Source organism: Elephantulus edwardii, unplaced genomic scaffold (genome assembly GCF_000299155.1).
Source record: "Elephantulus edwardii isolate Elephantulus edwardi_28Jun2011 unplaced genomic scaffold, EleEdw1.0 scaffold00003, whole genome shotgun sequence".
In the NCBI taxonomy this organism is placed as follows: Eukaryota; Metazoa; Chordata; class Mammalia; order Macroscelidea; family Macroscelididae; genus Elephantulus; species Elephantulus edwardii.
The window spans coordinates 1,391,282-1,403,218 of NW_006399753.1; the positions used below are offsets into that span (position 1 = coordinate 1,391,282).

General features: G+C 51.2%; 1 protein-coding gene across 1 annotated transcript; it reads right to left on the reverse strand.

Moving 5' to 3' along the window:
• Positions 1–9,712: 9,712 nt before the first annotated feature.
• On the reverse strand, positions 9,713–11,823 carry LY6E (lymphocyte antigen 6 complex, locus E). The gene is made up of 4 exons (XM_006879438.1): positions 11,600–11,823; positions 10,392–10,444; positions 10,008–10,130; positions 9,713–9,930 (listed from the first exon to the last, which is right to left on the reverse strand). Exons 1-4 carry the CDS (start codon positions 11,821–11,823, stop codon positions 9,713–9,715), a joined length of 618 nt encoding a protein of 205 aa, XP_006879500.1.
• Between the last annotated feature and the right edge of the window lie 114 nt (positions 11,824–11,937).

Genomic DNA, 11,937 nt, shown 5'->3' on the forward strand with positions numbered 1-11,937 from the left:
GGAAGCAAAGGCGCATGGCCAGCCAGGCAAACTGCTGGCCAGCAAGACCTCGGCATTCAAGAAAGGCCCTCCTAGGCACCCCCTGCAGTGCACCAGAATTAGCCCTTCTGAGGCCCCCAACCTCTCTGTGGAAGTAAGTCACTGAAATTGCTGTCCACTGTGCTGCCTGGTAGCTTGGGCACCGTCCCTCCAGTCTTTCCTGTTTATTTCTTTAATGTGGTGAAGTAGGGGAAACCGGACATTGACTCCATGGTAACAGCCTTGCTTCTCCAGAAGGAGCACTTCCCCAGGACTGGAGGAAAAGGACTGGCCAGAGCTCAGACTGATGAGTGTCACCCTGACCCTCCACTGAACATACACCAGCTTGCACCCATCCCTGTCTTCTCCAGGACAGCAAAGGCACCCATCAGAAACGACAGACCAGCGTCACTCATGAACTTGAGAATCAGAGCACATATTTTACAACCCTTAATAAAACCCTTAACAAAATGTAAAAAGATTTTAACTAAAAAAAGAAAGAAAGAAATGAAATCCAACCACTATCCTGACATAATGATTGTGCAGGCCAGAGTAGAGTAGAATTCCCCTGTCGGGTTTTCAAGGCTGTGTTTACGGGAGCAGACTGCACATCTCCTGGGGTTTTAAGTGCTGTCGAGTCCGAGCTCGCTCGGAGCTGGCCCTCCAAGTGGGCTTCCAGAGGCTGTAAATCACACGGGAGGGGACTGCCTTTCTCCTGTGGAGAAGCTGGCGGGTTCAAACGACATACCCTTGAGGTGGCAGCATAATTCCTTACCACTAACCCACCAGAGCTCCTAGACACACAAGGGTCATGCAATATGTGAAAACCCATCATGTCACACAGGCGTGATTCAGCTTATGTGACATATTTTTGTATTTATTGAAAAGTTTATTTTATATCAAACTAAACACATTGACATCAAGTCAGAATCAACTCACAGATAATCTGGTGGTTTTTCAGAGGCTGTACATTGTCAGACAGAGGACTGCTCGTCTCTCTCCTGAGGAGCAGCTGGTAGTTTCAAACCACCAGCCTCGGGGTTGGCAGTGTCGCTCCTTATCCATTAGGCCACCACTGTGTATCAGAAGAGTACAATTCCTTCTGTAATCTCCTCCTTGTCCCTCAAACTCTTGTTGACCTCAAGTCACAACTGATGCGTAACTGACCCTCCGCTGGGTTTCTCAGGCTGTAAACCCCATGGGAGGAGACGACCCATCTTTCTCCTGAGGAGCTGTTTGTGGATTCAGAAAGGCGTGGCATTGGGATGAGCATTGCTGGTCCCAACAGACATTACTATCAGAACTCTCTAACCAAATAAGAAACTAGAAAGAGATGTGGTGGCCAAAAGAAAAAGAAGACCCTGGGTACCAGATCCTGAAACTGCACCTTGGAGAGGAGGAAATTTGGGGTCTTTCTAACAAGATTCAGTCAACTGGCAAGTCCCGTGTGCCACAGTAACACTGTGCTCAATGGGAACTTCAGGAGGAGGGACTCTGTGTCCATGAGTCCACAGGAGGGACACTGTCCATGAGTCCACAGGAGGAGTGACATTATCCAGGTGTAAGGGGGCGGATTTCTCAAGAGTGGATTGCTAGGCCTTTCTTCTGAGGAATTCCTGGGTGGGGTGCTTCACGATCTCAACCACCCAGAGACTCTTCAAGCACACCCACAAACTGCACCCACCTTAGGCCTGTATAACACTCTGGTGGTTGAGTGGTAAGAACTTACAGTGCATTCCCAAAGCCATGCGGTTCAAATTTCCCCGCTACTCTGTCGGAGGGTGGTCAATCTTCCATGAAATTTACAGCCTCTGAGAACCTGCTAGAGGGTCACCTATGGGTCAGTTCTGTCTCAATGGAACACAATTCTTTCCTTTAAGTTGTGATTTGCATAAAAATTGTGATATCTTAACTTTGTGAATCAAAGTTTACAAGGCAAACAGGTAATTTCCTTCAACCATTCACACACATTAGTTTTATAATACTAATTATGACATCCACAAGCCACACTTGTGAGTGGACGAAGCTGGAGAGATGGGCTACACACAGAACTGGGGGACCAGGTGCTGGGTCAGCCATCACTACACTGAGATGCAGAGGAAGAAAACCCTGGCAGCCTGTTTACTACACATCAAACCCCACCACAACCCTAGAATGTTCTCTGACTTGGGATGAGCCTCTCTTGGTTTTCTGAGTCTAAATCTGTATGAGAGGAGATTCCTTATCTTTCTCTTTTGGAGAGGCAGGTGAATTTGATTCCTTTTGGTTAAGAGCCCATGTAACACCATAAAGATTACAGGCAGGAAAGTCCAAGAGCCAGGCTTATTCTGTCAAAGCTGCTGGGAGTCAGAGTCAGAGTCCATCTGATGGACATGGGCTTAGTGTCAGCAGGGTGGGCTGGGACGGACCAAGGAGGGACGGACACTTTGTGGAGACAGAAGAGTGTCTTGATTACGGTGGTGCTTACTCAAGCACCACGTGGGGTCAGCGGACAGAGACTGAGGCAAACATCATATCAGAAACAATCTTCTGGGTTTCCCCTCACACTTCTGTTATGAAAACCTGACCGCTGACTGGTGAACTGAGTGAAGAACGCAGGGACCTCTGCAGTCTCCCCAGGACCAGATGAGTTGTGGAATGACGTCAGGATATAGTTTACAAAGAAAGTAAGAGATCATTACAAAGATGGGGGGGGGTGGGGAAGAAAAGACTAAAATGGTTGTAGAATCTGGGTTATATGAAAACAGATGGTGTCTGAGGCTTCACAAAAAGACTCACCAGCGGCCTTTAGTGTGCAAATGATACAGCCTTGCTCACTGAAAATGAAGAAGTGTGAAGCACTTACTGAAGAAAGGCAGGGTACAGCCTTCGGTATGAACTGCATCTCCACATTAAGAAAGCAAACATTCTCATCACTGGGCCGACAGACAACATCATAGTGGAGGGAGAAGACACTGAATGTGTCAACGGCGTCACTTTACTTGAACCCACAGTTAAACCATGGTAACAACAGCCAAGTAATCAAAAGACATGTGGCATTGGGGAAAATCTACCGTGAAGGACCTCTCCAAAGTGCTGAAGAGGAAGGATAGTGGTTTGAACTGAGACCAAGGTGTGCCTGATCCAAGCCAGGTAGTTGTTAGGTGCCGTGGAATGGAATACAGCTGACAGTGACCCTGAGAACAACAGATATGAACCTTGTCCTGTGCCTTCCTCACACTTCCTGACACACCAGAGCCCACTGCAGCAGTCACTGCCACAGTCCACCTGGTTAAGTGTCTTCCTCTCCTTTGCCGACCCTCTATCTTTCCAAGCATTATGTCCCTTTCCAAGGAATAGTCCCTCCTAGCAACATGCCCAAAGTACAGAAGGCAAAGTCTCATCATCTTTGTCCCCACAGAGTACTCTGCCTGCACCTTCTCCAAGACATGGCTGTCTGTTCTGTTGTCCATTCATGGGATGTTCAGTGATCCTCTCCAACACCACAGGTCAAAGGCATCAACTTTTCTTGTCATCCTTATTCATTGTTCAGCTCTCAGGTGTACAGCAAGTGATCAGAAAGACCATGGCCTAAATCAGACACACCTTAGTCCTCAAACTGATATCATTACTTCTCAGTAATTTGGAGAGGTACCTAACTGCAGACTTTCCCAGTGCAATAAGTCTTTTGATTTCCTCTCTGCTGGTACTAAGGGTGTTAATTGTGGAGTCAAGATGACGCCATTGACAGTTTCAATCTTTTCTCCATCTATCATGATGTTGCCTTTTGGTCCAGTGGTAAGAATTTTTGTTTTCTTAGCATTAAGATGCAATTCATATTGAAGGCTGTATTCTTTGATCTTATGCAACTAGTGCTTCAAGCCCTCACTTTCAGGAAGCAAGATTGTTTCACCTATATAATGCAGGTTATAGATGTGTCTTCCTCCTATCCTGATGCCACATTCCTCTTGAATAATTTGCTCAGCATACAGATTGAATAGATGTATAGAAAGAATACAACCCTGACACACTGCCTTCTTAATTTTAAAACTTGTAGTGTCCCCTGCTCTGTTTTGCCCAACAGCCTCCTGGTCCAGGTATAGGTTCTGCATGAGCACAATTAAGTGCTCTGGGATTCCCATTCTTCTCAATGTCAGCCACAACTTGTTATGATCCACAAATGTCTTTGTATAGTCATTAAAGCATAAATAGACATTCTTCTGGTATCCTTACTTTCAGCCAGGATCCATTCGACATCAGCAATGTTATCCTTGGTGCCACAGCCTCTTCTGAATCTTACTTCAACTTTTTGGAAGTTCCTTCCTATTCTTGGAAAAGAAAGTCATGGTGGGACAGGCTGAGGATCAGAAAAAGAGAGGAGGACCCCTGACAAGACGAATTGAGACAGTGGTCATAATAACGAGGAGGCCTGGTAAGATGGATTGAGACAGGGACCGTGACAATGGGCACCCCGAACAAGACAGACTGACACAGTGATCATGACAATGGGCTAGAGAGTATCAGAGTCGTGAGGGCGGTGCCAGAATGGAAAAGATCCAGATCTATTGTTTATACAGTTGCTACCCTTTGTCATGGGCTTGATGGCACCACCACCACCAACTACAACAACAACAACAACAACAATGGCTACTTAATATTAGTGTACTTCTTTATATCAAAAGGGAGAATTTAAGATATTCATAACTTTAAGTACAATTTCATTGGATTAAAGATTCCAGTTCTTGGTTGAAGCCTGTCATGTGGACTCAAGAAGCCCTGGTGCCCCAGTGGCTAAGTGCTCAGCCGCCAGCAGAAAGGTTGTTGGTATGAACCCATCAGCTACTTCGTGGGAGAAGATGTAGCCATGTGCTCGTGTAAAATATCTCAGCCTGGGCAACTGCACGGAGCAGCTCTGCACTGCCCAAGGACCCCTGTGGTTGGAGCCAACCCCATGACAGTGGACACTGTGTGGCCATAGCACCAGGTGCTTGCTTCGAGAGGTGTGCCCTCCGGAGCTGTTGCATTCTGTTTTCATGCAGAACACATCTGTAAATGTCATTTTGATCATGAAATCCTAGCCGTCTGCTTCTGCCAACTTCTCTCAGCTGTTAAGGGTTTGCGTTTCAGGCATTATTTGGGAAATAGGGATCTTGCAAAGGCTAGTGAACACACCACTCTTGTGGGCTGGGCCTCTGATATGGGAGAAGGAAAACCACAGACTGCTCCTTTGGGCAACAACGACACAACTTCATCTCCCATGCTTTGGGCATGTTGTCAGGGGCCAGTCCCTGGAGAGGGACACCTTGCCTCACAGAGGGTCACGGGAAAAGATGGGCTGTGTGAACACAGCGGCTGCAACAATGGACTTGAAGAGAGCAACAATTGTGGGATGACTCAGGAGCAGAAGTGTGGTTCTGTTAGGCATGGGGTTTCTAGGGGAGCTCTGGGGACCCAGCTGAAGGCAACAGTTCAAATCCACCAGCTGCTCCACAGGAGAAAGATGGGCAGTCTCCTCCCATATGATTAAGTGCTTCCAAAAACCTGCTGGAGGGTCAGCTGTTGGTTCTGACTCGCCAGCACCAGAGTGTGAGTGTGATGGCTTTGTTCTTCAGGTTCTCATTTCATTGCCTGACTTTTTTAAAAAAATACATTTCGTGGCAAAGGGCCACGACGGCTGAAGTAGTCTTTTTTTAAAAAAGAAGAAGGAAAAGTGTGTGTGTGTGTGTACCATCAAACTGGATCTGACTGGTACAGGAGACTGCTCCTCCTTCTCCAGCAGAGCATGAAGTAGAGTCTGGGTTCCCCCCCACCAGGTGCCTGTCGGGGCCTGGGTTTCAGCTGTCCACACCACAGAAGTGGGCAACGAGCTTAAAGCTCCTGATGGCTCTGGGCGCTGACTCTCACCAGTGGCTATGGATGAAGTCACAGGCGATTTTCAGCCAGCGCCGTAAGGTAGATCCACCTTAATGATATGTATAGAGTAAAGCTTTCACCCGATGAAGGACTTTCGTTTGCAGACGTGCTGAGCAATATATCCAGGGAAAATTAGAATGTAAGCATAATTGGAGATGTGTACAATGCTCACAGCATATTCACCATAGCAAGAACATAGAAACAGCCCAAATGTCCAACCACAATCTAATGGATTGTGAAATTGTGGTACATTCACTGAAGAAATACAACACAGCATGCAGAAACAATTATTTTAAAAATCATACCTAACTTGGGAGGGACTGGAGAGCATTTTATTACATAAGACCGTTGTAGAAATAAAAAGATAACTAGTAAAACCTGTATGAGGATCCAAGGTGGGGAGGGTAGGAGCAGAGGGGTGAGGATGGGCAGGGGGGTAATAATAGAGTCACAATTTGATGGGTAGATGAAAAGGGGGTTAAGGGAAATGCAAAGATCCAGTGTGAAAAACAATGTATACAAACTTTGTAAGCAAACCAGTATAAAATAAAAACTATATATTTTTTTAAAAAATAAAAAGTCCTGAGCTATCAGAGAGATGTACATAAAAAGAATTATGAGATCTCATCTCACCCCAGCAACAATATCAAGTCCAACAGGGCAGCAAACAAATGCCGACAAGGTTGTGGAAAGATTGGAACCCTTATTCACTGCTGGTGGGGGTATAAAATGGTGTAACCACTATGGAAGGCAGTCTGGCAGTTTCTCAAAAAGTTGGAAATAGAAATTTGATCCAGCAATTATATTGGGAATATACCCTGAAGAAACCACAGCCAGGAGTCAAACAGATATATGCACACCCATGTTTATTGCTGCATTATTCACAATAGTGAACAGATGGAAGCACCCCAAATGCCCATCAATAAACAAATGGATTGAAAAACTACAGTATAGTCACACAATAGAATATTATGCAGCACTGAAGAAACGATGAACTTGTAAAGCGTTCCACAGCCCTTGGGATCCTGGAGAGCATGGTGTTGAGTGAAAGATCTCAGTCACACAGGGGCGCACCTGAGTTGCTGCTGTTATAAAGTAGGATGGATGGGGGTGGGGGTAGGAGTGAGTGGTGGGCAGAGAATGGGAAAAGAGGAGACAGTTAAGAACACTGCACTAGGACAGATGAGGGGGAAAGTGTCTGAAAGGAATATATGATTAGGAACAAGAGATGTGTTTCTAGATGGGCTGTGGCATGGGAGAGTGGAGGGGGAAGAAAACGTGCAACAAAAAAAAATAAAGAAAAAAGTATTCTCTAGATATGCCGCGGTTTAATTATTTACTTCTATCTTTATTGTTGTTAGGAGCCATCGAGTTGAGTGCAGGACACTGTCCGATGTATTGCTGAGTTGGGTCTTCACATAGTTTAACGTCCTAGTTTGAATTAGCAGTTGTATAAGCAGGGCTCCTTCATACAAATGAATAGTATTCTATTCATAGTGTCACTCACAGGGTTGTACTTTAGATCTTGAAATGGCCTCTTTGTCTGTGAATACAACACCATTCTTCCTCAATTTTTCACAGTGGTTATGTGATTGATTCAAAGTGGACTGTGCCAGTCCATCTCAGCTCACTAATGCCTACAGAGTTGATCTCCATATGTTTCATTTTTCACAAGTTCTAGTTGTACTACATTTATTTTTTCATACATTCTATGTTCTAATTATTAATGAATGTTGACAGCTGTTTCTCCACATTTTAAAATCTCTTCCACTGTAACAGTCCTACCTCTAGTATCATGTCTAACAGAGTTCCTCTGAATTGTTCACAGGATTTTCAAAAGCCAGCTATTTGAGAGGTGGATGGCTAGTGCTCCTTCATCTGTCTTGATGTGGAGGCTCTGCTGAAACCTGTCCACCACACAGCTGGCCTCAGTGTCCACCCATGGATTCCCTTCCCAGTGCTTTAACGGCCTGGGCTCAGGCGGTGGCCAGTCTGAGACCCTTAAAGGAACCAAGGCCCATGGTGGATGGGGCGCTGCTGGAGGAGGGGTCCCTTGCTCTGCTTTCTTCCTCCCTTGCTCCCTTGAGTCCTGAGATGCCTAGGCTCACTTCCCAGTTCCTTCTGGGCGTGTCTGGGTGACAGTGCCTGTCCCCTCAGGTTAAGGTTCATTCCTGACAGAAACCGCTCAGGTCATCTGTGTGGCATCCTTTCATCACTGGGCCCCAGGTCACAACTGGCCATGTGTGACTAGTGGGCAGATAGGAGGCTGGTTATGATTCCACAGCGGCTGGGTGGGGTGTGGGGTGAACTACTGTAGGAAGCAGCCTTTCCGTCCTCCCTTTGTTCTGGCCAGTCTCCCTGACTGGAGGGCTCCACTGGGTCTGGGTCCTTCCTAGACCCACTCAGCTTGCCTCCTCCCCTTGGGGCGAGGGCCTCCCCAGGGCCACCCACTCCTGGCTCCTGGTTTCCAGTGACACATCCTCTGTCTGACTGGGGTTATCTGGCTGTTTGACCCCCCTGGACCACCTGTGCTGGCCATGTCCATTCTGCCTGTGGGCAGAGGACCCTGTGCTCTGCTCTGCCTGGATGGGAGGGAACCGCTCATGCGCCCTCGTCTCACTGAGTAACCATGCAGTCCTAACACCTGGGTCACCTCCACACCTTGAGGGCCGCACAGTGAGGCCTCAGGCCCAGAGACCCACCTCAGCCCTGTATTGACATCAGCCAGCCCGCAGAGCAGAAGGAGGTGGGTACATTTGGCCCAAGACTTGCCCCCATTAGAGGCCCCTTGGCGTGAACAACCACTAGGACCCCAGAGCCACCTAGCAGCTGAGGCTCGCTTCCTGTTCCTGCTGCAGTACGGTTTGTAGACAAAAGTGGGGACCTTGACCCCATATCCTGCATGAATGGCATTGCTTGGTGCAGTCTTCTGCCTTTCCGGTCCCACTGGCCTTCTGCACCCCTCCTCCGATGCAGGCCAGGATGTGGGGACTCACTCTGTCTGACACCTCTGCTCTCTGTCTGGCTCCTCTTCCTCCTGCAGAGGAAGGTCCTTCTGGGCCACCCCACCCTCAGCAGAGGTGCCTGACCAACAGCCCCCTCCAATGGGGGCTTTTCTCTTGCACCATCTCCAAGGACCAGGGTGTGCGGGGCATTGAGGGCCAGTCTGCAGAGCCGACATGGTGGATACATCTGTTTATTTGAGGCACTGAGGAAGCAGGGGCTCGAGTGGGCTCATGGGGGTGGGGAGGGGAAGGGGCTCAGATGGTTGTGTAAATCTGAGCAGATGGCTGAGTGGGAACTGCTGTCCCCAAAGGTCACCTCTGATGTGAAGAAGTGAGGTGGGGACACCAGAAAGCATGGACTAAGGGGGTGGACTCCCTTTCTTGCAGCAGAGACCCCCCCCCATACTCACTTGCCTAAGGACACCTGTGCATAATTCTAGGCACACAGCGAGGGCACCTGGCCGGCCCATTACAAACAGCCACTTCATAGCAGCCCCACACACACCCACAAGGACACTCTCATGCACCCACAGATTTCACTCCTGGAAGGCCAGCTAGGAGCAGACAGTGCCTGGGTGCCCTCTGCACTGATTGCAGGACCTTCAGGCTCTGAGGGAACACATTTTTCCAGAGCCCCAAAGAAGCTCACACCATTTCCTCAGAAGTAAGGATAAGTGTGAATGTGAGTCCCAGCCCTGGGGCCCAGCAAGGAGGGGCAGGACAGGCTGGGCGTCAGGGTTGGGCGAGCTGGCTTTCCTTCCTGAGTAGGGCAGGGTGCAGGGCGCCAGAGCCAGCAGTCAGAGGCCCGGCCTCAGCAGTGCCACCAGGAGGCTGAGTAGGACCCCCAGGCCCAGCACCGTGGTGCTGATCTTAGGCCCACCGCCAGCTGCGCTGTAGTTACACAGGAAGCTCTTGCAGCAGTACCGATTCACCGACACCAGGCCCAGGTTGACGGTGGTGGGGCAGGTCTGGGAGCAGCCTTTGGTCACAGTCTGGCCAAAGTTCACCAGATCCCCTGCAGGAAAATGAGGCTGTCAGTGGGCACTGGCAGCCAGGCCCCAAGGGAGCAGCATGGGCGGCCTCCCCTCTCACCAATGCCCCCAGATTTGGTCTCCGTCACGCAGTACTTGTCGAAGCTGGAGCAGAGGGTAGGCTTCAAGCAGTGGTAGTTGCTCTTCTGATTCTCGCATGAGAAGCACATCAGGACAGCAGGGACTGTGAGGGAGGGACTTGTCAACCACAGACACCTGGTGGCCACTGTCTGCAGGTCTGCTGGAGTGGCTGGCCTTGAGCTGCTGCGGAAAGGTCAGGGCCTCGGGGACTCCCAGGCCATGGTGATGATGGGGCTGGTGGTAGCAGTTAGAACGACCCTCCCCTGGAGAAGGGCCGCCCACCCCACAGGCATCCCGTGGAACAGCTTCGATGGAACGTGGACCACTGCTCAGAAAAAAAGGCCTGGGTGTCCAGGAAGCTCACCTTGGTCCACTCCCAACAGGGCAGCCAGCAGCACCAGGAAGATGGGCTTCATTCTGGAGAGGTGGAGTCCGGGGATGCGTGCACAGCCGGAGGCCTGCCCTGCTTGGGGTCCACAGCAAGTCAGAGGCCCTGGGCTCAGGCTCCCTCCTGGTGGAGGCAGGGCAGCTGGGGCCGTCAGCTGATGCCCCACTTTGTAGACAGGGAGCCAGGCCTGATGAGGGGGTGGTGCTGGCATTAACACATTCTCCCAGCTCAGACACCGCCACACAGCTTCCCCCCACCTCTGGATGAACCACAGACATGGAAAACCAAGGCTGCCCCACAACCAGGAGGGAGATTCAGCCCAGGGACCCGGGGTTCTGGGGGTGGGGTCACTAGGTGTGGGAGCCTTGTGAGGACCAGCTCTGTGTGGAGGCAAAGGGTACCCTACCCAGCAGGCTGATAGCATTCAGTGCAGCTTTGTGTTGGCAGGACCCCAGTGGGTGTCACAGGGGTTCCCTAAAGACAGTAGTGGGCAGTTCATCTGATGCCCCTATTCTGTGGTTGGGAGATCTAGGCAACCTGCTCTCCTGACCGGGTGCAAGCACGGGGGGCTGTTCCAGACCTGCCCAGGACCCTCCTTCAGACAGAGGCCCGGCACTGGGTGCAGAAAGAACTTGGAGGGGCCTGCAGCACATGGTTCCCTTTTTTGCACGTGGCCAGGTGGCACACAGGGTGGGAGGCTGGGGCCTTCTGCCAAGCCAGCTGGCCCCACTTGAACAGCAGTGGAGGGGGGCTGGGAGTGGGGAGCCAGAGACTGCAGGGGGGGTGGGCAGGGTCTTGAGAAGGGTGTGGTCCCCTGCCCGGGCTGGGCTGACCTCAGGCTGGGCTGACCTCAGCAGTGCCAAGCCCATCCCTGGCGGGAAGAGCCCTGCTTCGTAAGATGGGGTTTGTGGGGGAGCCCTCAGCTCTGACGTACAGAGAGCGTTAGGGCCGGCCAGCACCCTGTCCACACCGGCACCAGGTGCTCCCGTGGCCCAGCCGGGGGAAGTGGAGTGGACGAGACACCAGAGGGGCAGTATGCCCTCAGAGGGAGCCCCAGCGGCACTCAGTGCCCGCGGGAGACTGTCCCCTGTGCTCTGAGACAACCAGTGGCTGCATGGTGCAAGCCCCGCGAGCTCCCGGGGCGCCCAAAGGGACCGGCCAGCGGCTCAGTGGGCTCCCCGCACCTCGACTGCCTGCCTTCCATGTCAGGACAGGGCGCCTCCACTGTCCGCCACAGCCGGCCCCTTCCTGCCGGGTCCTCAACCCACGCTGGGGTCACGGCCCCCGGAGCTTCATGGTGGGCTCTCCATTCGCGCAGCTCCCAGCTCGGGCTCCCGGCAGCTCCCGACCCAGATCCCGCGTCCCAGGCACCGGCTCCACGCGGCCCCGCTGCCTCCTCCGCGGCCATCGCCCTCCCACGCCCGCGTCCAGCGCCCCGCCCGGGAACTCACTGTCCGAACCTCGGCGCCAGCAACCCTCGCCGACAGCCCAGCCTTCGCGTCTGCACCGCGTCTCAGCCGGG

Excerpts from the sequence above, each read along its gene's own strand:
- LY6E (XM_006879438.1), bottom strand. The coding sequence starts at position 11,823 with ATGGCCGCGGAGGAGGCAGCGGGGCCGCGTGGAGCCGGTGCCTGGGAC. Across the intron at positions 10,445-11,599 it reads ATGGAAGGCAGGCAGTCGAG|AATGAAGCCCATCTTCCTGG; the intron begins GTGCGGGGAGCC and ends CCACCTCTCCAG. Across the intron at positions 9,931-10,007 it reads GACCAAATCTGGGGGCATTG|GGGATCTGGTGAACTTTGGC; the intron begins GTGAGAGGGGAG and ends ATTTTCCTGCAG.